This window comes from Tetranychus urticae, chromosome 1, assembly GCF_039701765.1.
Source record: "Tetranychus urticae isolate SD_2017Ah chromosome 1, NJAU_TeUrti_SD_1.0, whole genome shotgun sequence".
In the NCBI taxonomy this organism is placed as follows: domain Eukaryota; kingdom Metazoa; phylum Arthropoda; class Arachnida; order Trombidiformes; family Tetranychidae; genus Tetranychus; species Tetranychus urticae.
In genome coordinates, this window is record NC_142958.1 from 26,989,123 (window position 1) to 27,015,409 (window position 26,287).

The following is a 26,287-nucleotide window of genomic DNA, read 5'->3' on the forward strand; positions in this document are numbered from 1 at the left end:
GCTCTATACTACTTGATTAATTATGAATTAGGTTGAAAAATTTATTGAATATTATTAATTACATATTTAGCAGAGATTGATAAATTATTTTTCGAAATGTTAAATAAATATTGATCTTTTAACAGGCAAATTAAACGAGCTTTTACATTGGTATAAAAGGAAACCAAAAAGCCTTGAATTAAAAGAAAATTTTGAAATGAGAATCAAAATAATGATGAATAGATTTGATAACAATTGAATAGTAACGATAATAATACATTAAGATGAGGTTGATGATGACAAATTAAACACTTTCTTCAGCTGGTGATCCATAATAGTAATCATATTGGGGTTTCAAGTAGAGTTTCAACTTTTTAACTTCAGCTTGTTTAGCTTGAGGTTCATATTCGTATTCAGGGGCTGCTCTGCCTTCATAACCAGAATCATAATCATCCCCAGAAGATGCTGGTTCTTGAACATATTCCTCTGATTGACTAGGCTTGATTCGGAAAATATTCAACTCAGAGGCAGCCGCACTCCATGAGTCTTTACCCTTTGATTTACCGCTGTCCTTAACGGAAACATCATAACTCCACTTTCCCTTGCTTCCATCAGCTCCATTGTAGGCTGCATCAGCTGCATCAGCATCACTGGTTCCAGGTTCATTGGTTTTTATGGCAGCTTGGAAACCATTCTTGTCGGCAATATATTTAACTAATCGAGCACGTCCATCTTTATCCTTTAACCCATAAACACCTTCAACCCAACCTCCTTTCTTGGTAAAATCACCCTTTTCCTTACGGAAATTGCTAGCTCCCCAAGGGTCTTTAATGTCATAACCAAAAGCGTAATGTGAATGTCCCTTGGTTGACTCTTGTTTACGAAAGATGTTACTGTGACCACCTCCGTGTTCATGTCCGTGGTCATGACCGTGGTCAGTTGCTGAAGTAGATTCCAGGTTGATGAGCAAGATGAACACTATTGCGCTGGCAAAACATATGAAAACAAATTTAGACATGATTGGAGTTTGAAATACAGAAATTATTAAGAGCTGTAAACACGATAAATGCACAATTGGACAAAATGTTATATTGACTGTTGATTAACTTGAGATGTTTAACTGTTTAAGATCAAATTGATTCTGATGAAATTGAAACAAGTGTCGATTACTTTTATACCAAAATTTTTAAAGTAAATCATCGCTAAACTGAAAGCAATAGAAGCCGGTAATCTAAAAAATAAGCCAGCCCTTGAATCACATTTGTACGTACCTTAATCAATTCAGTGCCAGTGATTATCCATTGGGTCTTTTGTCTTGGTGCATTCATTAACTGTTTCAATAATTAAATTGATTAATTTGCAGATAAATCACGAGTTTAGATACCTCCTTCCAGTATACAAAAGCCATCACACACATTAAAATTAAGGTAAAGTGCAGCTTGGCCTTTGTTGTCTCGCTATTCACTTCGCATCCTTAATCATTTGAAAATCTTCTAAAAACATTAATGATTTGGACTTGATTTCAATCAATGATCGCAATTAAAAGTGTTTTAATAAATAAAATATCAGTGAAAAGAGTGTATCATTAACATGTTAAAAAAGTTCACTTAACCTTTAACTCAAGTTTAATTAACGATAAAAGGGTAAGTTAATTCCAATTGTTGGGTAAAAAAATTGTTTAACATTAAAAGTATCTATTGAAATAGTCAGGGTGATAAATGAATTAAAAAAATACACTTTAGGGTTTAAACGCTTTGACTTTGAAGTTGTTTTTTGGCTTGTTTTGTTTGATTAGCCGGTAAACGGTTTTTTACTTGGATTTAAAGGTTGGCGACTTTCAAGTAACTCAGCAATTAACAATGATTAGTCCATTTGACCTGTACCAATTCAATTGATAATATCAGAAAATCAAGCAATTATCGCGTTAATGGTTAAAAGTACATTCGATCATTGAAAAGCCTATTGCCATCAATGATGGCTACATTTTATGCTCTTTTCATTTATCTCATCTCAAATTGAAATCCATCACTAATAATTACTACTCAAAGTAGACCGGTGAAGAAGTTATCAAAGTGATTGATTTAAATAAATAATTTATTCAATTTAGTTTAGATATGATTGAAATCAACATTGATATAAAATCAAATTTCGGAGATGAAAACTAACTGTTAGACAATGGTTAGGAACGTTTAATAAAACAAAAACCGTTGAAAACTTGCATTTCTGAATAAATCATTGAATCTAATTCGCAAATATATTCAATGGTTTCAATAGGATAATTCAACAAAACAGTTGTTTTTGCTATCTTCAAGAAATGACGACAGATGAAAGCGTTGAGAGTTTATACATTGAAGTATTGGAGTCACTTGTGGGATAACAACTGGAAGGTCTGAGATTGAAAATTTGTCATGGAAATAAGTAACCAAATGATCCATCCAATGATTGTTTATCCCAAAATAATCCATTATGGTGCACAGGTTTATCAAATTTTCCATTTCGATCACCACATGATCATCTTTAATCCAAGTTAGAAACGATTTGAAAGCTTTTTCATCAAAATCCAGTTCATTGGCTCGAGTTAATCATCGGTAAGTAAGGGAGTGTCACCAGTTTCGTCGTTCTGTTTCCATATTTGCTTGAACTTGGATACTCGTTGAAATTGTTCATCGAATGATTCGTTCCTTGGCTTAGTGTATTTAAATCTATCAATATCCAGTAATCCAGCGATAACTTCCTAAAGGATAAAATATTACAAAATTTCCATTAGATGTTGCAGAATTAATAGATTTTATCGAGAGCATTTAGCAACCTCTGATCCAAATTTAAAGAGAGATATATCTTTAAGACTGTTGTATTGTAACAAAAAAACTTACATAGGCAAAGTTTCTGGAGAAGTCTTGTTCATCTTCAATAACATGCCCATAACTATCATTAGACGGACCAAAAGAAACCCAAAAATATGAAAGACCTTTAGGTAGCTATAAGATAAAATTGCATGAGTTAGAAATGAGTTGAATTTGCGAAATTGTCGTCAAACTTGACTTACTGATTTCGTGATGCATTTATCCTTCATTTCAACAAGCTTTTTATTCATCGACCATTCTTTTTCACATTCCAGGATAGCTTTCTAAAGAAATTAAAAATATCAATGATTAATTTTTGTAATATTAGATTTTAAAGGAATAAGATACCTTAAAATACATTTTTACATCAGCCATGTACTTTTGCTTGATTGGAAAACATTCAATTTGAAAATGTTTATTCCTTCCTTTTTTGAAAAACATTTCCGTAAATACCACTCCTTTTTTCTGAGATTTGAATATTTCACATAATTTTTTTCTTAACCCGAGTATTTCAGTTAAACAATTTTCTTCTGTTTCAACAGTACAACGAATATGGTTCCTACTTCTTATATAACAATGACCATCAACAAAAGGCTCGTGGTGAGGTAAACATAGGTAAATAGTCGATTCAATAGAAACAACCAAATGTTTCTTGATTTTTTGAATACAATGGCCACATTCTTGATCATCTGGCTCTGTAAATACCTTCGGTCGCTCTTCCTTATCTTCTCGTCGCTTTTTATTTCCTTTCCGAACAACTTCTTCATATTCATCATCCGCATTGATTAACTTGGAAGATGATTTTATGAACAGTTTAGCTTCATCTTCGACTTCTCCTCTTTTGGCACTTACAAACTTTTCAAAAAAAAAACAAAAAAGACAAAAATCGTCAAGTTATTGATTCGAAATAAAAAGAGTTTGAGAAAACTTACCATTTCTTTTAAGCTGAACCTATCATCTGAAATTTTCTTAGAAAGTTGCTTCAATTTGGCATTCTTTTGAGGGTCTGATGTACAACCGGACAGTCGACTAGCAAGGAGTTCATCTTGTTCTTGTGAGTGAACATTCGTTTTACTTTCTTGAGAGACACGAACAAAAGATTGACTTTCTTCAGATGACGATGATCGTTGATTGCTTGGGTTTTGTAGGCCCTCCAATTGAGCTTTAAGTTCCTTTACACGCTCTGAGTCTCCCATCATTTCAGCTTTAATGATTTTTGCGTTCAACTTATTCAACTCATCGGCATTACCTCGATTAGGGTTTCTTGATTTTTGTTGATTCCGACTTTCATTATTATTCGAATGATAATTGTTGTCTCTCCTAGTTTGTTTTTGAGAAAATGATTGCGTTTTATTCAGTTGTTCCAATTGTTGCTTTAATTCGGCAACCCTATTCATGTCTCCCATCATTTCCGCTTTGAGCATCTTGGCACTGATCATATTAGCGTCCATGATTGTAAGGAATGCAAAATCTATCAGAATGTAGTAAAATTAATCAAATAAAAAAGCACATATGAGTCAGTTGAAAAGAAAACCTTGAAAGCAGTTATAATACATGGATACATACCAATTGATTGTCAAAGAAATGAAAGCCCAGTCAATTTTAAAAATTAAACAATTCACATGAATGATTAATAATAATTAATGAATTGCCAGTGATAATAATAAAAAAACAATACAGATGTTTTCAAACAAAAATGTTGTTGCAGCTGAAAACTAAAAGTCCCAGAAATAGGATCGGATCTTGGAATCGATACAAAGAAATAAGTAAGCCTCATACCGAATAAGTTAAATTCGGAATAACCGTTAAAACCTTGTAACTTTGAAACTGAAAATTTTCGAAACGAAAGGTCATAACTGACCCATTAGAATATTTTAAGCCCAAAAAAGTTCAAAATTTTCGTATGGACGACCATGCATCCCTTGTGAGAAGAGTAATCATTTCACCTTTAGGACAAAAAATTAATCAATTTCAAATTTAGACACTGTTGGCTTGTACAGATATAAAAATTGAGTCCATATTGGCAAATAAAATGCTAATTAAATTAGCTATAGAATTACCTTTACCAGTTGCACCAGAAAAATGAGTTTTATGAAAAAATATGGCTTCATTGTTGTACACAAGACGGTTCAAGTTTTAACTTTGACTTCGATTTTCTCCAGATCTGTCGGCCAAAAAATTTTTTGAATTGGACAAATAGACTCAATTTTCATGTCCATACAAACCAACAGAATCTAAATCTGAAATGAATTAATTTTTGCCCGTTTTTGCCTATTCGTGTCAATTTTGCAATTGTGTCTTTTGTGTACCAACCTTAATCGACAAGAGATGGCATCTTTTCAATTATTAATATATTAATGATAAAATGTATCAAAGTCCAGTGCAACAGAGTGATAAAATCAAAAATTATAATAATCTGTTACAATCAAACATTTCTATATTGATTTTGTACTGTAATCTGCCCTTCAAGAAAATTTAAAATTTTGTGTTTTCATTTAAATTGGCCCATAACCATGGATTCAATGGAAACTGATCAGCTAACAATTGTGAATCGATCACGGACACACCATATTAGTAAAAAACTAATTATCAGTAAGATACCCTATTTTGAAACATTGCTTCGTAATGGTTCATTCATGGAATCAAAGAAAAACATGGTCAAACTGAATTTAGATGAACAAGCTTTCCAAGCGTTTCTAACTTGGGTTGAATCCGATCATTTATTGATCAAAATGGAAACCTTGATAAACCTAATCACCATAATGGATTATTTTGGGATAAACAATTATTGGATGGATCGTTTGGTTACTTATTTCCATGACAAATTTTCAATCTCAGACCTTCCAGTTGTTATTCCTCAAGTGACTCCAATATCTAAATGTATCGACTCTGGTACTCTCAACGCTTTCATCTGTCGCCATTTCTTGAAGATAGCAAGCACAACTGTTTGGTTGAATTATCCTATTGAAACCATTGAATATATTTGCAAATTAGATTTAATGGTTCATTCAGAAATGCAAGTTTTCAATGCAATCATGAAATGGGCCAATTTCGCTTCTAATTCCAGAACGGAGTATCGTGAAAGATTATTTAAACTGGTTAGATACTGTAATTTGGAATGTGAAGATTTGCGTAGAATAAAAGGAAATTATTACGGCAATTTTTCTAACCTTACATCAATATTTTGTATGCCTGCTAAATGCATTGGTGATTGTGAATTTGATCGGAGTAATCAATATTTCTCTGTCCTGATAGAGGAAATGGATGGTACAGATTTACGAGTCAAAGTACTTGACCGCAGTTTACACTCTTTAACTAAACAAGTCTTCAAATTGGATGAGTCAATTTCTTTGCGTCTTTTTCCCAATGAATATGTTTCTGATATAGTTTTTGATTCGGGAAGCAAAATGATTCGTATTGATTGGAAGCAAAAAAAGTATCGTTTGATTGGCTTTAATGATTATAAAAATTATTATTACGAAATCGCAAAATGTATCTTTAAAAAGCAAAAGTAAGTAATTGATTCTGTTATTCTATAAATTTTTCATTCAATTTCCCATTTCTAATCTTTTCAAATCTTTATTCGTCCTGTTTTTTAGCGAAATATGTTATAAAATTGATGAGAATAGAGACTACGAATTTTTTGCTGGATGTTCACTTCTCGAATCCAATGAACAGTTTGTTTTCTTTTCTAAACATATTGATGCAAAGCAAGGCAAAAGAACTGCAAGTTTGCGTTGTTGGACAACACCAAGTGATGCGACTATTGAAAAATCTCTCGGCGATTTTAGTAGAAATTATCTGGCAACTATTTCGGATGAGGATGTTTACATTCTGACTTTTAATCTTGAATTAATAATTTGTACCATAAGTTATATTAACGATACAAGGAAATTCGAACCTAGAGCTACATCGAAATTTGACGATTTAATTTTAACTTCAATGCCAGGTCAAGATAAAGTTATGCTTATCGATAAATCTACTAGGATTGTTGAATGTTTCAATGTCAAAGATAAAGAATGGGTGACAATTGGCCTTCTGGCTGATGAAATTAACCCTACTGATGATCAAAGAAAGTCCAATAAGCTGTTAACTTTAACCTCAGCCTTTTTGCAGCTAGACAGGATCAGGATCCTTAGCTAATTTTTACCGAATTAGCTATTTTAAGCAAAAGCAATCAACGAATTGGGACTGAACAAAAATCAGTCAATCTGATTGTTTTTCAATGAACAATAAATACGATAAACAATAATCAAAGTCGGACTATCAAATTTTTTATTTTCTCGTCTTTCCATTTCTCTTGTATTAAAGTTTATTTAGTTTAATTTTCTATTTCATTAATATCCAACGAACCATGTTATCATGCTATATATTTCCCTTCTTTATCCGGATTAGCCTTTCGAGATGCGGCGACCTGTTCTTTTAAACATTATTTGAAAGTCTTTTATGAGAAAGGTGTATCATAATTACCTAAATTCAACTCCTTCCAGGATGGAGTCAACGTCAATTTTTTCAGCCTTCATCATGCTTTGGGAATGGATCTCAAAAATTTTACGTCGACTCTTTAAATTAAACAATAAAAGGAAAATTAAACATAAAAATGTAAGAACTTATTCTATTGATAAAAATCAAGTCTAAACCGTTTACTGCATTGTTTGGTAGAGGCACTTCAATTTTACGATCAATTCTGCCAGGTCTAATCAATGCTTGATCCAATCGATCGATTGAATTGGTTGCCAAAATTACTCGAACACCAGATTTTTCATCAAATCCATCCAATTGATTGAGAAGTTCCAATAAAGTCCTTTGAACTTCACGTTCTCCACCAGTTTCTGAATTGCCTCTAAAGATTGAATAATCAAATTAAAATTTCCGTCAATTTAATGTCCATTTATTTGTTTACCTTTTAACAACAATGGCATCAATTTCATCGATGAATATAATTGTAGGGGAATTTTCGGCTGCTAATTTAAACAGTTCCCGAACCAATTTAGCCCCTTCACCAATGTGCTTTTGAACCAATTCAGAAGCAACAACATACAAGAATGAAGCAGAAGTTGAATTAGCAACTGCCTTAGCTAATAAAGTCTTACCCGTTCCAGGTGGACCAAATAAAATGACTCCTGACGTGATGCAAATTGTTTTTGATAAAAGTTACCATTCACGACCATTAAAAGTGGGATCAACATGTCAAAGAAATAGAAATGAAACAAGTCAATTCAAAAATTGCATCAAATTTGAAAATACAGCAAATTATGTTTCAACAATCAAAAGCAACTGAAGAATTCCAATTTCAAACTGTATTTGTGAAAGTATTTCATTTTAAAAATTAGATAAGCTTACCTTTTGGAGCTTTTATTCCTAAGCTTTCAAAGTACTCTGGATGGGTTAGAGGAAGCTCAACTGCTTCTTTAATTTGCTCGTCCATTCCACCTATGTTTAACAAAATAAATGTGAACAAAGTATAAAGGTAACAAGATTTTCGTTGAAGCTAACCTATGTCATCAAATGTTTCTGGTGGGGCTTTGGTTAACCAAAAAGTAACCAGATTACATTAGTTCCAGGGTTAATTTAAACAAAGAAAAAGATTGAAAGTCGATCGGTCCACATTAGCAACAATTAGACTTAACCCTGACCACTACTGTATTAAATACCTAAGTCAAGCCAGTTCTTTGATAAGATTAATAATAATTGTCTGAGAAGAGTAATCATTTTACATACGAGCATAAAAATTGAGTCCATATTGGCAAATTAAATGCTAATTGAATTAAATTAGCTAAAGAATTACCTTTACCAGTTACACCCGAAAAATGACTTTTATGACAAGGTCTGGTTTCATTATTGTACAAAAGACGATCAACATTTAACTTTGACTTCGATTTTCTCAGAATCTGTCGCTAAAGAAATTTTTAAATTGCTGAATCATGAATGGAATCAATTTTTATGTCCGTTTAAACCCACAGAGTCTAAATTTAAAATGAAACCATTTTTGCCCGTTTTTGTGCCAATTAGTGCATTAATCAACGAATTTTGCAATTGTATCTTTTGTGTACCAACCTTGATTGACAAGAGATGAGATATTTTAAAAAATATAATATTACTATGTTAATAATAAAATGAGTCAAAGTTCAAGGGCAACAGATTGAATAATCTATTACAATCAAACATATTTACAGTGAAATACCAGATGATGACAGTAAATTTGTCAATGGTCCCTAATTAAGGAAGGATTAAGTCAAATCTGTAAATATTTGATCAACACACTTCCCGGCAAAAAGTACAAAGTATTTCAAGAAAATTTAAAATTTTGTGTTTGTATTCAAATTGGCCCATAATCATGGAATCGAAGGAAACTGATCAGCTAACAATTGTTAATCGATCACGGACACATCATATTAGTAAAAAACTAATTATCAGTAAGATACCCTATTTTCAAACAGTGCTTAGTAATGATTCATTCATGGAATCAAAGGAAAACATGATTCAATTGTGTTTTGATGAAGGAGCTTTCCAATCGTTTCTAACTTGGATTGAATCTGATCATGTGGTGATTGAAATGGAAAATTTGATAAACCTGTGCACCATAATGGATTATTTTATGATAAACAATCATTGGATGAATCGTTTTGTTGCTTTTTTCCACGACAAATTTTCAATCTCAGACCTTCCAGTTGTTAAATCACAAGTGCATTCAGCATCTCAATGTATCAACACTGGTTCCCTCGCCACATTCATCTGTCGCCATTTCTTGAAGATAGCAAGCACAACTGTTTGGTTGAATTATCCTATTGAAATCATTGAATATATTTGCGAATTAGATTTAATGGTTCATTCAGAAATACAAATTTTCAACGCGATCACGAAATGGGTCGATTTCAATACTGATTCCAGAAAGGAGTATCTTGAAAGATTGTTATCACTGGTTAGATACTGTACAACGGAATGCCCAGATTTGAGTAAAATGAGGGAAAATAATTACGTCAAAACTTTAAACTTTCAACTGAGATTTTGTGCATATCTTACATGCATTGGTGAATGTCCATTTGATCGAAGCAATCAATATTACTCTGTTCTGATAGAGGAAATGCATGGTAAAGATTTACGAATCAAAGTACTTGGCCGCAATTTTTACCTATTATTTAAACAAGTCTTCAAATTAGATAAATCAATGCCTTTGCATCTTTTTCCAAATGAATATGTTTCTGATATAGTTTTTGATTCGGGAAGCAAAATGGTTCGTGTTGATTGGTGGCATAAAAAGTATCGTTTGATTGACTTTGCTGATTATAAATCTTATTATAAAGAAATCGTGAAATCTATCACTAAAAATCACGAGTAAGTAATTGATTCGGTCATTCTATATATTTTTCATTCAATTTCCCATTTCTTATCTTTTAAAATATTTTATTCGTTCTGTTTGTTTAGTGGTAAATGTTATAGAATTGATGAGCCTAGTGAATCTTATACTGGAAGTATACAATTATCGAATTTAATGGTCAGTTTGTTTTGATTGCTCAACGTAACGATTATCAAAGAGGCAATAAGGTTGAAAGGTTGATTGGTTGGACAACACCAAGTGATTACTGTATTGAAAATTTCTTCACTGATGATAAAAGAAATTATCTGGCAACTGTTTTGGATAATAATATTTACATTCTGAATTTTAATCTTGAATTAATACAGTTTAACACTGAAAGTTATAGGACAAGGAGATTCCAATTTAGCGGTAAATCAAACTTGGACGATTTAATTTTAACTTCCACGCCAAATCATGATGAAGTTATGCTTATCGATAAATCCACAAGGATTATTGATTGTTTCAATGTCAAAAATGAAAAATGGAGGACAATTGGCATTCTGGTTGATGAAATTAACCCTACTGATGATCGAAGGAAGTCCAGTAAGCTGTTAACTGCAACCTCAGCCTTTTTACAGATAAGATTAATTAGACCTTAGCTAATTTTTACCGAATTAATTTTTTTAGAAAAAAGATAAAATTAATCAATCCAATTGTTTTTCAATGCATAATAAATACGATATACTAATCCAAGTCGGATTATCAAATTTTTCATTTCTCTTCTGTCCATTTCTCTTGAATTAGTTTCATTTTCTATTTCATTAATAACCAACAAATCATGTTATCATGCTATATATTTCCCTTCTTTATCCGGATTAGCCTTTCGAGATGCGGCGACCTGTTCTTTGGCTTTAAGGAAGTCATCATTAGTTACTTTTCGCCTTCTATCTCTAAGAGCTCGATAACCAGCTTCAATACAAATTGATTTAATATCGGCACCACTGGCAAGGTAAAATGTGAATAATGAAGAGTAAACATTATTTGAAAGTCTTTTATGAGAAAGGTGTATCTTAATTACCTAAATTCAACTCCTTCCAGGATGGAGTCAACGTCAATTTTTTCAGCCTTCATCATGCTTTGGGAATGGATCTCAAAAATTTACGTCAACCCTTTAAATTAAACAGTGAAAGGAAAATTAAAATTGATTGAAATTTATGAATAATTTTTAGGTAAATACAAATTGATCTCAGATAATTGACTTTTTAATCAATAGAAAAGCTTGGACTACCCAAATTTTTCCAAAAAATCGCTAGAAAGGTTTGTAATATTTAAAGAAGGCTTCAAAAATGAAACCAAAAAGTAACCAGATTACATTAGCTATAGAATCCTCTGTACCAGTTGCACCAGAAAAATGAGTTTCATCTGGCTAATCTGGCTAATGTACAAAAGACGGTCCAAGTTTTAACTTTGACTTTGATTTTCTCAAAATCTGTCGGCCAAAAAAATTTTGGACTCAACGTTACGTCCATATAATCAAACAGAGTTGAAATAAACTATTTTTTGTCTGCTTTTCCTATTTGTGTCAACAGATTTTTTCAACAGATTGTGTCAATTTGTGTATTAATGAGCCAACCTTAATCGACAAGAGATGGCATCTTTTCAATTATATTAATAATAATAAAATGTGGCAAAGTCTAGCGCAACATACTGATATAACAAAAAATTAAAGGGTGTTGCGGATAAAAACTATAATTTATCTTACCTTAAATTTTGATAAAGATGACGATTTATTGATAATTGATTTGTTTATGTTTTTGTCTACGTTTGTTTCTTCTTCAATTTTGTTATCTTCATTGTTATCATGGTCATCGTCATCTTTATCAAAATTTAAGGTGAGATAAATTATAGTTTTTATCCGCAACACCCTTTATAACAATCTGTTACAATCAAACATTTTGTACTGTAATCTGCTTTCGTGGAAATTTAAAATTTTGTGTTTGCATTTAAATTAACCCATAACCATGGATTCAATGGAAACTGATAAGCTAACAATTGTGAATCGATCACGGACACATCATATTAGTAAAAAACTAATTATCGGTAAAATACCCTATTTTGAAACAGTGCTTAGTAATGATTCATTCATGGAATCAAAGGAAAACATGTTTAAACTGGACTTTGACGAACAAGCTTTCCAATCGTTTCTAACTTGGGTTGAATCTGATCATGTGTTGATCGAAATGAAAAATTTGATAAACCTGTGCACCATAATGGATTATTTTGGGATAAACAATTATTGGATGGATCGTTTGGTTACTTATTTTCATGACAAATTTTCAATCTCAGACCTTCCAGTTGTTATTCCTCAAGTGACTCCAATATCTAAATGTATCAACTCTGGTACTCTCCACGCTTTCATCTGTCGCCATTTCTTGAAGATAGCAAGCACAACTGTTTGGTTGAATTATCCCATTAAAACGATTGGATATATTTGCAAGCTAGATTTAATGGTTCATTCAGAAATGCAAGTTTTCAATGCAATCATGAAATGGATCAATTTCAATATTGATGCCAGAAAGGACTATCTTGAAAAGTTATTAACATTGGTTAGATACTGTGATTTGGATAGTAAAGATTTGCTTAAAATAAAGGAAAATGATTTCGTCAAAACTTTTAACTTTAAACCGACATTTTGTTCGCATTCTAGATGTACTGGTGACTGTGAATTTGATCGAAGCAATCAATATTACTCTGTCCTGATAGAGGAATTGCATGGTAAAGATTTACGAATCAAAGTACTTGACCGCAGTTTTCAGCTACTGATTAAACAAGTCTTCAAATTAGATGAATCAATGCCTTTGCGTCTTTTTCCCAATGAATATGTTTCTGATATAGTTTTTGATTCGGGAAGCAAAATGATTCGCATTGATTGGAATCAAAAGAAGTATCGTTTGATTGGCGTTAATGAGTATAAATATTATTATTATGAAATCGCAAAATGTATCTTTACAAAGCACGAGTAAGTAATTGATTCTGTCCTTCTAAATATTTTTCATCCAATTTCCCATTTCAGCGCTCTTCTGATCTTTTGAAATCTTTTGTTTCATCCTGTTTGTTTAGAGATAAATGCTATAAAATTGATGAGACTAGAGAATTGCATTCTTATACTGGAAGTTCACTTCTCGAATTTAATGATCAGTTTATTTTGATTTCTCAACGTACCGATTGGCAGAAAAACAATAACACTGAAAAATTGATTTGCTGGACAGCACCAAGTGATGCAAATATTGAAATGTGCCTCCGTGATTATAAAAGAAATTATCAGACGACTGCTTTGGATAATGATATTTACATTCTCAATTCTAATCGTGAATTAATACAGTTCAACATTGAAAGTCAGAGGACAAGGAGATTCAAGCGTAGAGGTAAATCGCACTTGGACGATTTAATTTTAACTTCAATGCCAGGTCAAGATAAAGTTGTGCTTATTGATAAACTCACAAGGATTGTTGATGGTTTCAATGTCAAGGATGAAGAATGGAGTACAATTGGCCTTCTGGCTGATGAAATGAATCTTACTGATGATCAAAGGAAGTCCAATAAGCTGTTAACTTTAACCTCAGCCTTTTTACGACTAGACACGGTTACCTCTTTTTCAGACCTTAGCTAATTTTACAAAATTAGTTATTTTAGACAAAAACAGATCGGACTAATCAACAGTATGGGTTTAAATAAAAAATTAATCAATCTAATTGTTTTTCAATGAACAATAAATACGATATACAATAATCGAAGTCGGATTATCAAACTTTTCATTTCTCTTGAATTAGTTTCATTTTCTATTTTATTCATATCCAACGAACCATGTCATCATGCTATATATTTTCCTTCTTTTTCCGGATTAGCCTTTCGAGATGCTGCGACCTGTTCTTTAGCTTTAAGTAAGTCATCATTAGCTACTTCTCGCCTTCTGTCTCTAAGAGCTCGATAACCAGCTTCAATACAAATTGATCGGCACCACTGGCAAGGTAAAATGTGAATAATGAAGAGTAAACATTATTTGAAAGTCTTTTATGAGAAAGGTGTATCTTAATTACCTAAATTCAACTCCTTCCAGAATGGAGTCAACGTCAATTTTTTCAGCCTTCATCATGCTTTGGGAATGGATCTCAAAAATTTTACGTCGACCCTTTAAACAAAAACAGTAAAAAGAAAATTAAACATAAAAATGCAAGAACTTTTTCTAATGATAAAAATCAAGTCCAAAGGGTTTACTTCATTGTTTGGTAGAGGCACTTCAATTTTCAACTTGGAAGATACAAATTGTGTTTCAACAATCAAGAGCAACTGAAGAATTCCAATTTCAAACTGTATTTGTGACAGCATTTCATTTTAAAAATTAGATAAGCTTACCTTTTGGAGCTTTGATTCCTAAGCTTTCAAAGTACTCTGGATGGGTTAGAGGAAGTTCAACTGCTTCTTTGATTTCTTGAATTTGCTCGTCCATTCCACCTATGTTTAACAAAATAAATGTAAATAAGTACAAAGGTAACTGGATTTTAGTCGAAAGCTAACCTATGTCGTCAAATGTTTCTGGTGGGGCTTTGGTTAATTTCATTGCCAAGACTTTACTGTCAATATCATCTATCACACCAACAACACTGAAATTGCGAAGACTAATCAATACATTGCAATTTACTTTGAGTTTAGATCGATCAGCAATAGATAGGATCGGAACAATCCATTCAGATTCACCTTTTCCAAGAGTAATTATTGCGTGATTATCACCAACAAATTCAAGTAAAGTTGCTACAGCCATCGTTGAGCCTAAATAATGAAAACAGAGCAAAATTTTTGTCTCTCCTAGTTTGTTTTTGAAAAAATGATTGCGTTTTATTCAGTTGTTTCGACTGTTGCTTTGATTCGGAAACCCTATTCATGTCTCCCATCATTTCCGCTTTGAGCATCTTCCACCAGAAAGATGAGTTTATCGAAAAATCAAGCTACATGATTGTACAAAAGGCAATCCGAGTTTTAACGTTTACGTCAATTTTCTCAAAATCTGTCGATTCAAGAAATTTTGAAATGCACAAATGGGCTCAATTCTATGTTCGTACAAACCAACAGAGTCTAAATTTAGAATGAATCAATTTTTGCCCGTTTTAGCCCATTTGTGCATAAAAGTGACAATTTTGCAATTGTGTCTTTTACGTGACAACCTTAATTGACAAGAGATGGCATTTTTTCAATTAAATATCTGTGATGTGTTGATATCGTATGATATTGATATAAATGTGGGATGAAAGTCAATGATACCAGACTGATAATTTGTTATACTCAAAGATTTTTATATTGATTTTGCTCTGTATTTTGCATTTCAAGAAAATTTACAATTTTGTGTTTTAATTTAAAGCTACAGATAAAGCATGGGGCCAAGGGAAACTGATGATCAGCTAACAATTGTGAATCGATCAGTGACACATAAAATTAGTAAAAAGCTTATTATCAGTAAAGTGCCTCATTTTAAAAGATCGCTTAATCATGATTCATTGGAATCAAAGGAAAACATGGTTAGACTGGATTTTGATGAGCAGGCTTTCGAATTGTTTCTAACTTGGGTTCAATATGATCTTATGTTGATCGAAATGAAAAACTTGATAAACCTATGCACCATAATGGATTACTTTGGAATTGAATATTGGGTGGATCAGTGTGCTGCCTATTTCCAAGAAAGATTTTCAATGTCACACCTTCCAGTTGTTATTCCACAAGTGACTCCAGTATCTAAATGTATCAACTCTGCTGTTCTCAACGCTTTCATCTGTCGACACTTCTCGAAGATAGCAAGCTCAACTTTTTGGTTGAATTTTCCTATTGAAACCATTGAATATATTTGCAATGTGGATTCAATGATTCATTCAGAGATGCAAGTTTTTAATGCCATCGTGAAATGGGTCAATTTCGACACTGATTCCAGAAAGAACTACCTTGAAAGATTATTCAAGTTGGTCAGATGGTGCAATTTGGACGACAAAGATTTGTCTAAAATAAAGGAAAATGATTTTTTCAAGACTTTAAACATTGAATCGATATTTTGCACACCTGATAAATGCATTGGTGATTGTGAATTCGATCGAACCAAACAACATTACTTCCTCCTGGTTGAGGAATTGCATGAAAAAGATTTGCAAATCAGAGTACTTGACCAAAGTTTTAAGCCATTGATTATTCAAGTCTTCAAATTAGACATATCAATGCGTTTGGACCTGTTAAGCAATGAGTATTTTTCTCATGTATATAATATTGATTTAGAAAGCAAAATGATGATCATTGATTGGAATCAAAATAGGTATCGCTTGTTTGGTTTACGCGATGTTGGACCTTATGTAAATAAAATCATGAAATTCATTACAAACAATGTTCGTGGAAAAAACGAGTAGGCAACTGTTTCTGTTATTCTATATATATATCTACGTATTTTGATCTTTTCATTTTTTTCTAATCTTTTCTAATCTTTCTAGGCCATATGTTATTAGTGACTATGGGTCTTATGCCGGAAATTCAATTCTCGAATTGGATGAACAAATTGTTGGGATTGGAGGAATTAGGGGTAATTGCGTGGGAAATCGTTTGATGTGTAAAGAAGCACCGATTTCGGAAACCATGAGCACAAACACAAAAAATTATCTGATAACAGCTTTGGAAAATAAGATTTACATTTTGAAAAATGGACCGCTAATCCAGTTCAATGTTGCTAATCATGAGACGAAAGAATTTTCATGCAGTTATAAGGGGATATCTGTTTTAATTCCCATGCCATCTCATGATAAAGTTATATTGTTCAATAGCAGAGCAAGATTTTGCGATTGTTTCGATGTCAAAAATGAAACATGGATGACAATCGGTCTTCTGGCCGATGGCATTAACTATACTGACGATCATAAAAAATCGAATGATCGAATGATAACTTTTGCCTCAACCTTTTTACAAAGAGACATTATTAGACATTTCAACAACCCTGAACTAATGGCGTAACGACTATGCACAGATATGTGTGTATACGAAAATACTCACACTGGGACCAAAGCACGAAACCATTTCAATAAGATTTCGTATTCATAATTTCCCTGACATGCGGAATTATGAGAAAAGAGAAAGGAGGGAAAATTCGGAAGGATCCGTATTATTAATTGGTGGAATTGTATGTATTCAGTTACTTATAGGTAATTATTCAGTCAAATTCAAACAAACTCTCTTGTTTGTCAATTTCGCTTGAATTAGTTTCTATTTCTATTGCATTCATATTAATTAATTCATGTTCTTCTAAAGGATATCTAATTTTGAGAAGTAAACTGTAAAGAACTGATCGGCCAACTTTGTATTTTAATAATAAACTTGATGGATTGAAAGTCAGACAAGCCATGTCATCATGCTATATATTTCCCTTCTTTATCCGGATTAGCCTTTCGAGATGCTGCGACCTGTTCTTTAGCTTTAAGGAAGTCATCATTAGTTACTTCTCGCCTTCTGTCTCTAAGAGCTCGATAACCAGCTTCAATACAAATTGATTTAATATCGGCACCACTGGCAAGGTAAAATGTGAATAATGAAGAGTAAACATTATTTGAAAGTCTTTTATGAGAAAGGTGTATCTTAATTACCTAAATTCAACTCCTTCCAGAATGGAGTCAACGTCAATTTTTTCAGCCTTCATCATGCTTTGGGAATGGATCTCAAAAATTTTACGTCGACCCTTTAAACAAAAACAGTAAAAAGAAAATTAAACATAAAAATGCAAGAACTTTTTCTAATGATAAAAATCAAGTCCAAAGGGTTTACTTCATTGTTTGGTAGAGGCACTTCAATTTTACGATCAATTCTGCCAGGTCTAATCAATGCTTGATCCAATCGGTCGATTGAATTGGTTGCCAAAATGACTCGAACACCAGATTTTTCATCAAATCCATCCAATTGATTGAGAAGCTCCAATAAAGTCCTTTGAACTTCACGTTCTCCACCAGTTTCTTCATTGCCTCTAAAGATTAAATAGTCAAATTACAATTTTCGTCAATTTGCTGTTTATTCATTTTTCAACCTTTTAACACCAATGGCATCAATTTCATCAATGAATATAATTGTAGGGGAATTTTCGGCTGCTAATTTAAACAGTTCGCGAACCAATTTAGCCCCTTCACCAATGTGCTTTTGAACCAATTCAGAAGCAACAACATACAAGAAGGAAGCAGAAGTTGAATTAGCAACTGCCTTAGCTAATAAAGTCTTACCCGTTCCAGGTGGACCAAATAAAATGACTCCTGACGTGATGCAAATTGTTGAGATCAACATGTCAAGGAAATAGAAATAAAACGAGTCAGTTCAAAAATTGTATCAACTTGGAAAATATAGCAAATTGTGTTTCAACAATCAAAAGCAACTGAAGAATTCCAATTTCAAACTGTATTTGTGACAGCATTTCAGTTGAAAATTAGATAAGCTTACCTTTTGGAGCTTTGATTCCTAAGCTTTCGAAGTACTCTGGATGGGTTAGAGGAAGTTCAACTGCTTCTTTAATTTCTTGAATTTGCTCGTCCATTCCACCTATGTTTAACAAAATAAATGTTAATAAGATATAAAGGTAACTAGATTCTCGTTGAAAGCCAACCTATGTCATCAAATGTTTCTGGTGGGGCTTTGGTTAATTTCATTGCCAAGACTTTACTGTCAATATCATCTATCACACCAACAACACTGAAATTGCGAAGACTAATCAATACATTGCAATTCACTTTGAGTTTAGATCGATCAGCAATAGATAGGATCGGAACAATCCATTCAGATTCACCTTTTCCAAGAGTAATTATTGCGTGGTTATCACCAACAAATTCAAGTAAAGTTGCTACAGCCATCGTTGAGCCTAAATAATAAACACAGAGCAAAACGTGTTAATCAAATATCAAATTTAAACGATTTGCCAAATAACCTCTCATTTTGTTGGCTAATTTCAGTCTAAATTCATCTCTGGAAATACTTTTATTTGATTTAATGTTGTTAAGAAATTCTTCCTCCATTAAAAGCCAATCTTTTGTCCGTTCCAGCTTTAACATTCTCAATTTGCAACGAAATTTTGGACAAATTTTCGGTAAACTGATTAAATGAGGTTGACTATTGTGGTCAATTTTAACCATATTGATTGTAGAGAAACACGAGAAGTTGTAATTGAACACGAGAAAAATTAAGGAGACAATTAAATTTTGTATATTGTCTGTTTATTAAAAACAGAAATAAAACATGATTATCAATGAAATTATTGATTGTGAAGTTTATTGTTTAGATGCAACAAAACAAAAGTATCAATGAATTAATGAATTAATTTTTTTTTGTTTCCTTTGGATTATCATTATTAATGAATTGCTTTGTTTGGAGAGGGACAGCAAAAACTGGTTCACATTGTTGTTTGATCAATGGGATTTTTTAAGTTGAATTTTTACGCATTTTTGTTATTTTTTTGAAATTTTTTAATTGTTTATCCTACAAATGATGAAAATAAAGCTACGATGAGCTGAATCAAATGAATTTTGAGAGATAAAGAAATATATATTGAGATAAAGAAAGGATAAAGATATTGAAAGCGAAGATGTGAAGAGTTAAACATGAAAACGAGGCAAAATTGTATTAATATTATTGGTAGATTACTCTTTACACTTTTTTGGTACATTTCTTTTTACGTTATTTGTAGTTTTCCATATAATTCCTCTTGATGACAATTTTTTGATGAAAACATCCCAGAACGATGAAAATGGATGATTGTAGGGAAATTAGGGAAAAGGTGTACAAGAGGAATGATTTTTGTGTATTTTTTTGTATTTATTTGCATTTTTTTCAAGTCGGAATCATGGTGGTGATGGTGGCACGTTACAAAGAATGAGCAATTACATCTCAACATATCTAATCAGCATCCTCGTCTTGTCCAGGATCATAAGAAGGTGATGATGGTGAATATGAAGGACTGGTTGGAGAAAATTGTGAGCTTTTAGGGCTCGTAGGTGAATACGTCGGTGACGTTGGACTATATTTAAGAGATGAAGGTGAATAGCTGGGTGAGTAGTTGGGACTTGTCGGCGAATACCGAGGACTGGCAACTGGTGAGTAACTTGGACTGGTTGGACTATATTTAGGACTTGATGGACTGTATTTGGGGCTGCTCGGTGTGTATTTAGGGCTTCCAGGGCTATAACTTGGGCTACCAGGAGAATAACTTGGGCTGGTTGGTGAATATGCCGGGCTAGTCGGTGAATAGCTAGGACTAGTAGGCGAATATGATGGACTTGTGGGTGAGTACGACGGGCTTGTAGGGGAATATGACGGGCTGGTTGGAGCATAGGAAGGGCTGGTTGGTGAGTAAGATGGACTTGTAGGAGAATAAGATGGAGACGTTGGTGAGTAAGAGGGACTGGTAGGGGAATAAGAAGGACTCGTAGGAGAGTAGCTTGGGCTTGTTGGAGAGTATGATGGACTTGTAGGTGAATATGAAGGAGACGTTGGTGAGTATGATGGGCTAGTGGGAGAGTAACTGGGACTGGTTGGAGAGTAAGATGGACTTGTTGGTGAATATGATGGACTGGTCGGAGAGTAGCTGGGACTTGTTGGAGAGTAACTAGGACTCGTTGGCGAATAAGAGGGACTTGTTGGTGAGTAATTTGGACTGGTTGGGGAATACGAAGGGCTGGTTGGTGAATAGTTTGGAGATGTTGGACTATAGTTGGGGCTAGTTGGGGAGTATTTAGGAGATGTAGGAGAATAGTTTGGACTGGTTGGTGAATATGATGGACTTGTTGGTGAGTAGCCTGGACTTGCCGGAGACATAGGAGCATAAGCTGGTGAAGAAGGTGAGTAAGTTGGTGAACTTGCACCACCAGGACTTGGACTGTGAAGAAAAAAAAGAGATTATTAATATCATTGATATAAAATCCATTTTCATTAATGAGTACAAAAATACATACATATATGGAGATGGTGAACTTGGTGAACCAACTCGACCTGGTGAAGGCCAAGAAGGACTGAATCCTGGGCTCATTCCACTAACTTCTGAGGCGGCTGATGGAGAGAAAGCAGCACCACCGGGAGTCATACTGGCCCCAACTCCACCATAAGAAGTTTGATAACCAGGAGTAGCTCCTTGCATCCATGGAGTCATTGATGCTGATGGACTATCGGCAGCTGCAAACATACCTGGTCCAGCCATCATGCCAACTGGATGCATTGGAATTTCAATACCATATTTACATTTTTCTGGGTCTAAAAGCATACTGAAGGCACCAGTGCCCATCTTTGCAAGCTGTCCAACCATAATGTTTTCAGAGACACCTCTGAGGTAGTCAACTTCAGCGTGAGATGAGGCTTCAATTAGAACATCTACAGTTTCTTCAAATGAACATCTCATTAAGGCACCAACGTCTTGCCTATTGATCCCGTGACGAGTAATAGCCATAAGATGACCTTTAGCAGTCATTACATCACATAGTAAAGCAAGATGACGATAATTTACATAAGAACCATCGAAAGAGATGACATGATTAAGTTCTTTTTCAACAGCTTTTCTTACAGCTTCAATACCAAGAACTTGGAAAATTTCACAAATATCGTTAGAATAAGTTCGAACTGGATCAACATCACGCTCAGATAAGACTCTCATCAATGATGTACCGTCAGTTTCCAGTAACCATTCAACAATGGCTTTGTACTCTCCAGTGTCCGTTAAGATTATACGTTTCTTGTTGTCAGTGGTCGGTTGGTGCATGTAAACTTTTGTAATTGATTCAATACCTTGAAGTGTAATGTCAGAAAGCATAGAAGCCTCAATACATCTGAGGAAGACATCATCTTCCATCTTATCAATTTGTTCTTCATCTTCCATCTTTTCATCTGAATTCATAATTCTGATACGGAGGACCAGTTTTTCAGCATTGTCGTCATTGAAAATACAATTAAGATCGTCACCAAAACCTGCGTTAATTTTTTCAGCAATTTGTTCCATAGTCAACTTTTTATCAGTCATTCTTTTACGATCTAATTCAATTCGAAGTAGCCATGGAGATATTCGTGATGTATCAAAATCAGGCATTTCATAATACACATTAACGAATTCTTGATCTTCAACAATCACAGAATTTTGTGGGTCCGGATCATAGTAAATAGCTGTATTAGCTGTCACTTTTCTGAGTGTTGTATGTTCGAGACGACAAAGAACATCTTTAGCTTTCTCAGCATCTCTAGCAGCAGCACCCGTCAAGAAAACAGTAAGAGATGGTGTTTTGGGTTTTTTAGAGATGTTAATAATTTCCTTAAGTCTGGGTACACCAAGGGTTACGTTTTTAGCAGAGACACCGGCGTAGTGGAATGTGTTTAGGGTCATTTGAGTAGCAGGTTCTCCAAGACTTTGAGCAGCCAATGCACCTACCATTTCACCAGGTTGTACTTGTGCTTGTTGGAAACGAGTTTCGATTTCTCCAACTAACCAGTCAAATGCTTCGGTTGTTAACCTGTATTCTTCGGCGACTTTCTTCGTACACAGAGTAGATCTTAACAAAGCTCTAAACAAAATGGTTGCATTTTCATTTGCTTGAATAGAAAGTCTGTCATCACCAGGTACAATGATAAGCTTTTTGATGAGATCTTCGACTCCTTCAACGACTCGTAAAGGACTGAGGTCCGTTTGCCCACGTAAATTAACATGAAAGATCTTTTGAGCATTCCAGATCATACGGTTTAAATTACAAGGTAAGACTACCTTGCTATCACCGGTTGGGAAAATCTCACGTAAAGTTTCCCGATCACGTCTAAGACGTTCCCATTCTTTTTCCAACTCAGAAAGCGAAGTTGCACTTCCCAATATTTCAGAGACAACATCTTCAGTGAATAACTTTCTTAAATGTCGTTCATTGGCACCTTCAAATCTGAATCTATGCTCGAAAGCTTTGTTGTTTGGCTTGAGAGTTGGTAATGATTGAAATTCGACGGCTGTAGCATCCAGACCATCCTCTCCATAACGGAATTGAATAACTTGACCATTAGAGTTACGCACAGTACCATCGTAAGATACCATAATAGATTCCATAGCTTTAATTAAACGACGTTGAATATAACCAGTTTCAGCAGTTTTTACAGCGGTATCGATAAGACCTTCACGACCTCCCATTGAATGGAAGAAAAATTCACTAGGAGTTAATCCAGCAAGGTAAGAATTTTCGACGAAACCTCTACTTTCTGGACCATAATCATCTTTAATGAAATGAGGTAATGTTCTTTTTCTGAATCCGAACGGTATACGTTTACCTTCGACGTTTTGTTGACCTACACAAGCAATAACTTGCGAAATGTTAATTTTTGATCCTTTGGAACCCGCTACGACCATAGCTTTGAAATTGTTGTATTCTGATAAAGAACGTTGAGCTGAAGCTCCAGTCTTGTCACGAGCGTCGTTAAGGATACGATTGACTCGGTTTTCGAAAGTTTGACGTAAAGTATTACCAGGCGTAGGTTCTAGTTCATCATTGTGAGCTTTTTCAATAACTTCTATCACATCTTGTTTAGCTTTTCGGATGGTACCTTGAATATCAGAATAAGTTGCAGGATCAGCAAATGTATCTCCAATACCAATAGTGTGACCCTCCAATAAAAGCCAATTATTAACAACTGTTTGAATGTGTCCATAGAAGGCTCCAGCTATTTCATGTCCATGCTCGTTAAAGACAACGTGCATTAAAGATCCAGAAGAAGAACCAACTGTTTTTGAGCACACAATACCAGACAAAAGCTGACCTTGTTCAATTAAGACTTTTGTATCTCCAAGAGATATCCAACGGTAAGGACCGTCATCTTCATCATCAGGGTGAGTACTATGGTTACGAATGAGGTTAACATTACCTGGAATTATAAGACTAAACAATTGTTTACCCGTCCATAGAGGTTGTGGTTTGATGATAGCGGGCATAGGCATTTTACCATCCCAGGTAGGCAAGAAACATAATAAATTCATAAATTGTTCTTCGGTTAAGAAGACATCTCTTTTGGTCATTTTTCTCACAGCAGTTAAAGTATCTTGCACAATACCCATTACTGGTTTATTTGATTGAGGAGTAACGATCATTCTCGGTACCATAGCAAGTTGTTCAATTTCGGCTTTGGTCTCTAAACTTTGTGGAACATGCATATTCATTTCATCACCATCAAAATCAGCATTGTAAGGAGTTGTTACTGATAAATTGAGCCTAAAAGTTGACCAGGGAAGAACACGGATTCTATGACCCATCATAGACATTTTGTGCAAAGTTGGCTGTCGATTGAAAACAATAATGTCACCATTCCTGATGTGCCTTTCAACTTTGTAACCATATTGCAAATGTAGATCACTAGATTTAGGGTGAAATCTAAGATCAATTCTTTCACCATTGTCTCTGATGATATACTTGGCTCCTGGGTATTGATTGTTACCCCGTTGAACCAAATCGTACATTGTGTCTATGTTAAAAGGAGTGACTATTTCTGGGAAAGTCAAATTTTGTGCTATGGACCTAGGAACACCGACTTCATCGATTCTAAGATTGGGATCAGGTGTAATTACAGTACGAGCAGAGAAATCAACACGTTTACCCATTAAATTTCCTCTAATACGACCTTCTTTGGATTTTAATCTTTGCTTGATTGATTTCAATGGCCTACCAGATTTTTGCATAGCCCGAGGTATTCCAGGAAGTTCATTGTCAATAAGCGTAGCAACATGGTATTGAAGTAAATTTGTTATATCAGATATGATTGATGCAGGAGCCCCAGTTTGCTCGTTTCTAAGAAGTTCGTTGTTTGCTTTAACAATATCGGACAACTTGTGTGTAAGATCGTCTTGATTACGAGCAGAGCCAAACATGACTACCGCTGGTCTAACTGGTAATGGTGGCACAGGAAGAACGGTAATGCACATCCAATCAGGTCTAGAGTAATTAGGATCCATACCTAAAATAACACACTCTTCTTCTGATATGTGTTTGAAAATTTCATGAACACGTTCAGCAGTGAGGTTAATTTTCTTTTCTTGACTGTCCTCATTGAGATGTTTCCATTCTGCAAAAAGTTCCAAGCCAATTCTACGTAAAGTCGGTTGATATCTACCACAACCACCATGTCCAAGCTTTTTTGATTCATTCTCAGCTACTTCAGTATAATCCATCTCTTTAGCTTTTAACTCAATATCATCTCCTCCTTCACATATATGCTTACTCTTGCAAAGATCATAAACATGAGCTAAACGCTTTCTAGGATTGCCTCTGGTCTCATTGACTATCTCCTTGATCTTTGGATGGTTAGGGGAGATCAAAAGTTTAGAACAGTAAAAACAAACGCACCTAAGAACCTTGAGGATCTTGTTGAGGAAACCGCAATGGAATACAGGTTTAGCCAATTCAATGTGACCAAAATGACCAGGACATTCGGTCATATTTCCAGCACAGCTCTGACACCTAGATTGACGATCTACGACACCTTGTCTAGGATCCATTAAACCACCAAGTTTGGGACGTCCATTCTCATATATTTCAGGATATTTAACACCACCTTCTGTAACCGACATCCTTTTGATTTCCTCCGGACTGAGTACACCAAATTGTATACGCTTTATCTCCTTTAAAGGAGCTTTTGAGTCCGTTACGATGCTCATCTTGGTGCACAGAAGTGTTGACACCACACAAATAAATTATATTAAACCCTAATTAGACGCCGGCTTAAATGTAATCAAATAAAATTAAAAATAAAAACCAAAAAATGGCGTCTCTAAGCTTTCTGAAGATAGACTAACAAGACTCTAACCTCAGTGAGACAAAATTGCAAGCACTGGCGCAAAGCAGCAAGCAGCAAGGGATGGTTTCCATATTATAATCTGTAACAAATTTTTACTTAAAACGCGATTTATTAACAAATTATCAAATTAAACTGATGACTATTAAATTATTTATTAGTTTTTTAGGAGAAAGTCCATCCCTTACGTATTAAAATTTAACCCTTAAATTAAAATCATTAATAGTTCAAATGATATAGAGCTCAAGGTTTTGTAACCAGACTAATACACGTTTTTTTCAATGAGATTGGCTATACTTTTCGACTCCAAAATTGCTAAATCAAT

The 26,287-nt window shown here is 34.0% G+C and overlaps 9 protein-coding genes and 1 pseudogene across 11 annotated transcripts; 4 read left to right on the plus strand and 6 right to left on the minus strand.

Annotated features, from left to right (window-relative positions):
- Positions 1-16: 16 nt before the first annotated feature.
- LOC107364602 (uncharacterized) lies at positions 17-1,198 on the minus strand. Its single transcript, XM_015932025.3, has one exon. It carries the CDS (start codon positions 995-997, stop codon positions 284-286), a length of 714 nt encoding a protein of 237 aa, XP_015787511.2. The 5' UTR covers positions 998-1,198; the 3' UTR covers positions 17-283.
- Positions 1,199-2,055: 857 nt separating this feature from the next.
- On the minus strand, positions 2,056-4,543 carry LOC107364641 (pre-mRNA splicing factor cwf19l2). Its single transcript, XM_015932073.3, has 6 exons — positions 4,389-4,543; positions 3,755-4,293; positions 3,171-3,677; positions 3,026-3,106; positions 2,853-2,957; positions 2,056-2,713 (listed from the first exon to the last, which is right to left on the minus strand). Exons 2-6 carry the CDS (start codon positions 4,271-4,273, stop codon positions 2,558-2,560), a joined length of 1,368 nt encoding a protein of 455 aa, XP_015787559.1. The 5' UTR covers positions 4,274-4,293; positions 4,389-4,543; the 3' UTR covers positions 2,056-2,557.
- A 456-nt stretch (positions 4,544-4,999) lies between these two features.
- On the plus strand, positions 5,000-7,147 carry LOC107364368 (uncharacterized). Its single transcript, XM_015931699.3, has 2 exons — positions 5,000-6,333; positions 6,422-7,147. Exons 1-2 carry the CDS (start codon positions 5,336-5,338, stop codon positions 6,963-6,965), a joined length of 1,542 nt encoding a protein of 513 aa, XP_015787185.1. The 5' UTR covers positions 5,000-5,335; the 3' UTR covers positions 6,966-7,147.
- Positions 7,148-7,169: 22 nt separating this feature from the next.
- On the minus strand, positions 7,170-15,265 carry LOC107364346 (26S proteasome regulatory subunit 4-like). Its single transcript, XM_089269108.1, has 5 exons — positions 14,695-15,265; positions 14,533-14,631; positions 7,726-7,945; positions 7,470-7,665; positions 7,170-7,384 (listed from the first exon to the last, which is right to left on the minus strand). The coding sequence occupies exons 1-5, from the start codon at positions 14,936-14,938 to the stop codon at positions 7,289-7,291; spliced, it is 855 nt and encodes a 284-aa protein (XP_089125234.1). The 5' UTR covers positions 14,939-15,265; the 3' UTR covers positions 7,170-7,288.
- LOC107364411 (uncharacterized) lies at positions 9,065-10,872 on the plus strand. The gene is made up of 2 exons (XM_089269097.1): positions 9,065-10,157; positions 10,248-10,872. Exons 1-2 carry the CDS (start codon positions 9,160-9,162, stop codon positions 10,330-10,332), a joined length of 1,083 nt encoding a protein of 360 aa, XP_089125223.1. The 5' UTR covers positions 9,065-9,159; the 3' UTR covers positions 10,333-10,872.
- LOC112539093 (uncharacterized) lies at positions 10,879-14,505 on the minus strand (annotated as a pseudogene). The gene is made up of 3 exons (XR_016197863.1): positions 14,395-14,505; positions 14,217-14,308; positions 10,879-11,120 (listed from the first exon to the last, which is right to left on the minus strand). The product of XR_016197863.1 is annotated as an uncharacterized LOC112539093 (transcript).
- On the plus strand, positions 12,047-13,934 carry LOC107370980 (uncharacterized). The gene is made up of 2 exons (XM_015938927.3): positions 12,047-13,138; positions 13,240-13,934. The coding sequence occupies exons 1-2, from the start codon at positions 12,141-12,143 to the stop codon at positions 13,787-13,789; spliced, it is 1,548 nt and encodes a 515-aa protein (XP_015794413.2). The 5' UTR covers positions 12,047-12,140; the 3' UTR covers positions 13,790-13,934.
- A 139-nt stretch (positions 15,266-15,404) lies between the features above and the next one.
- On the plus strand, positions 15,405-17,531 carry LOC107364412 (uncharacterized). 2 transcript variants are annotated; one of them, XR_016199777.1, is made up of 3 exons: positions 15,405-16,555; positions 16,641-17,342; positions 17,449-17,531. XR_016199777.1 is itself a non-coding variant. In XM_015931749.3 (2 exons), exons 1-2 carry the CDS (start codon positions 15,546-15,548, stop codon positions 17,152-17,154), a joined length of 1,524 nt encoding a protein of 507 aa, XP_015787235.2. In that variant the 5' UTR covers positions 15,405-15,545; the 3' UTR covers positions 17,155-17,531. The 2 variants fall into 2 exon arrangements, 1 of the variants encoding a protein (XP_015787235.2); XM_015931749.3 differs by having other exon boundaries at positions 16,641-17,531.
- LOC107364413 (26S proteasome regulatory subunit 4-like) lies at positions 17,486-19,612 on the minus strand. The gene is made up of 7 exons (XM_015931750.3): positions 19,100-19,612; positions 18,782-19,033; positions 18,619-18,717; positions 18,215-18,434; positions 17,959-18,154; positions 17,781-17,872; positions 17,486-17,703 (listed from the first exon to the last, which is right to left on the minus strand). The coding sequence occupies exons 1-7, from the start codon at positions 19,302-19,304 to the stop codon at positions 17,547-17,549; spliced, it is 1,221 nt and encodes a 406-aa protein (XP_015787236.2). The 5' UTR covers positions 19,305-19,612; the 3' UTR covers positions 17,486-17,546.
- A 144-nt stretch (positions 19,613-19,756) lies between these two features.
- Positions 19,757-25,971, minus strand: Polr2A (RNA polymerase II subunit RpII215). The gene is made up of 2 exons (XM_015931743.3): positions 21,120-25,971; positions 19,757-21,043 (listed from the first exon to the last, which is right to left on the minus strand). Exons 1-2 carry the CDS (start codon positions 25,823-25,825, stop codon positions 20,065-20,067), a joined length of 5,685 nt encoding a protein of 1,894 aa, XP_015787229.1. The 5' UTR covers positions 25,826-25,971; the 3' UTR covers positions 19,757-20,064.
- Between the last annotated feature and the right edge of the window lie 316 nt (positions 25,972-26,287).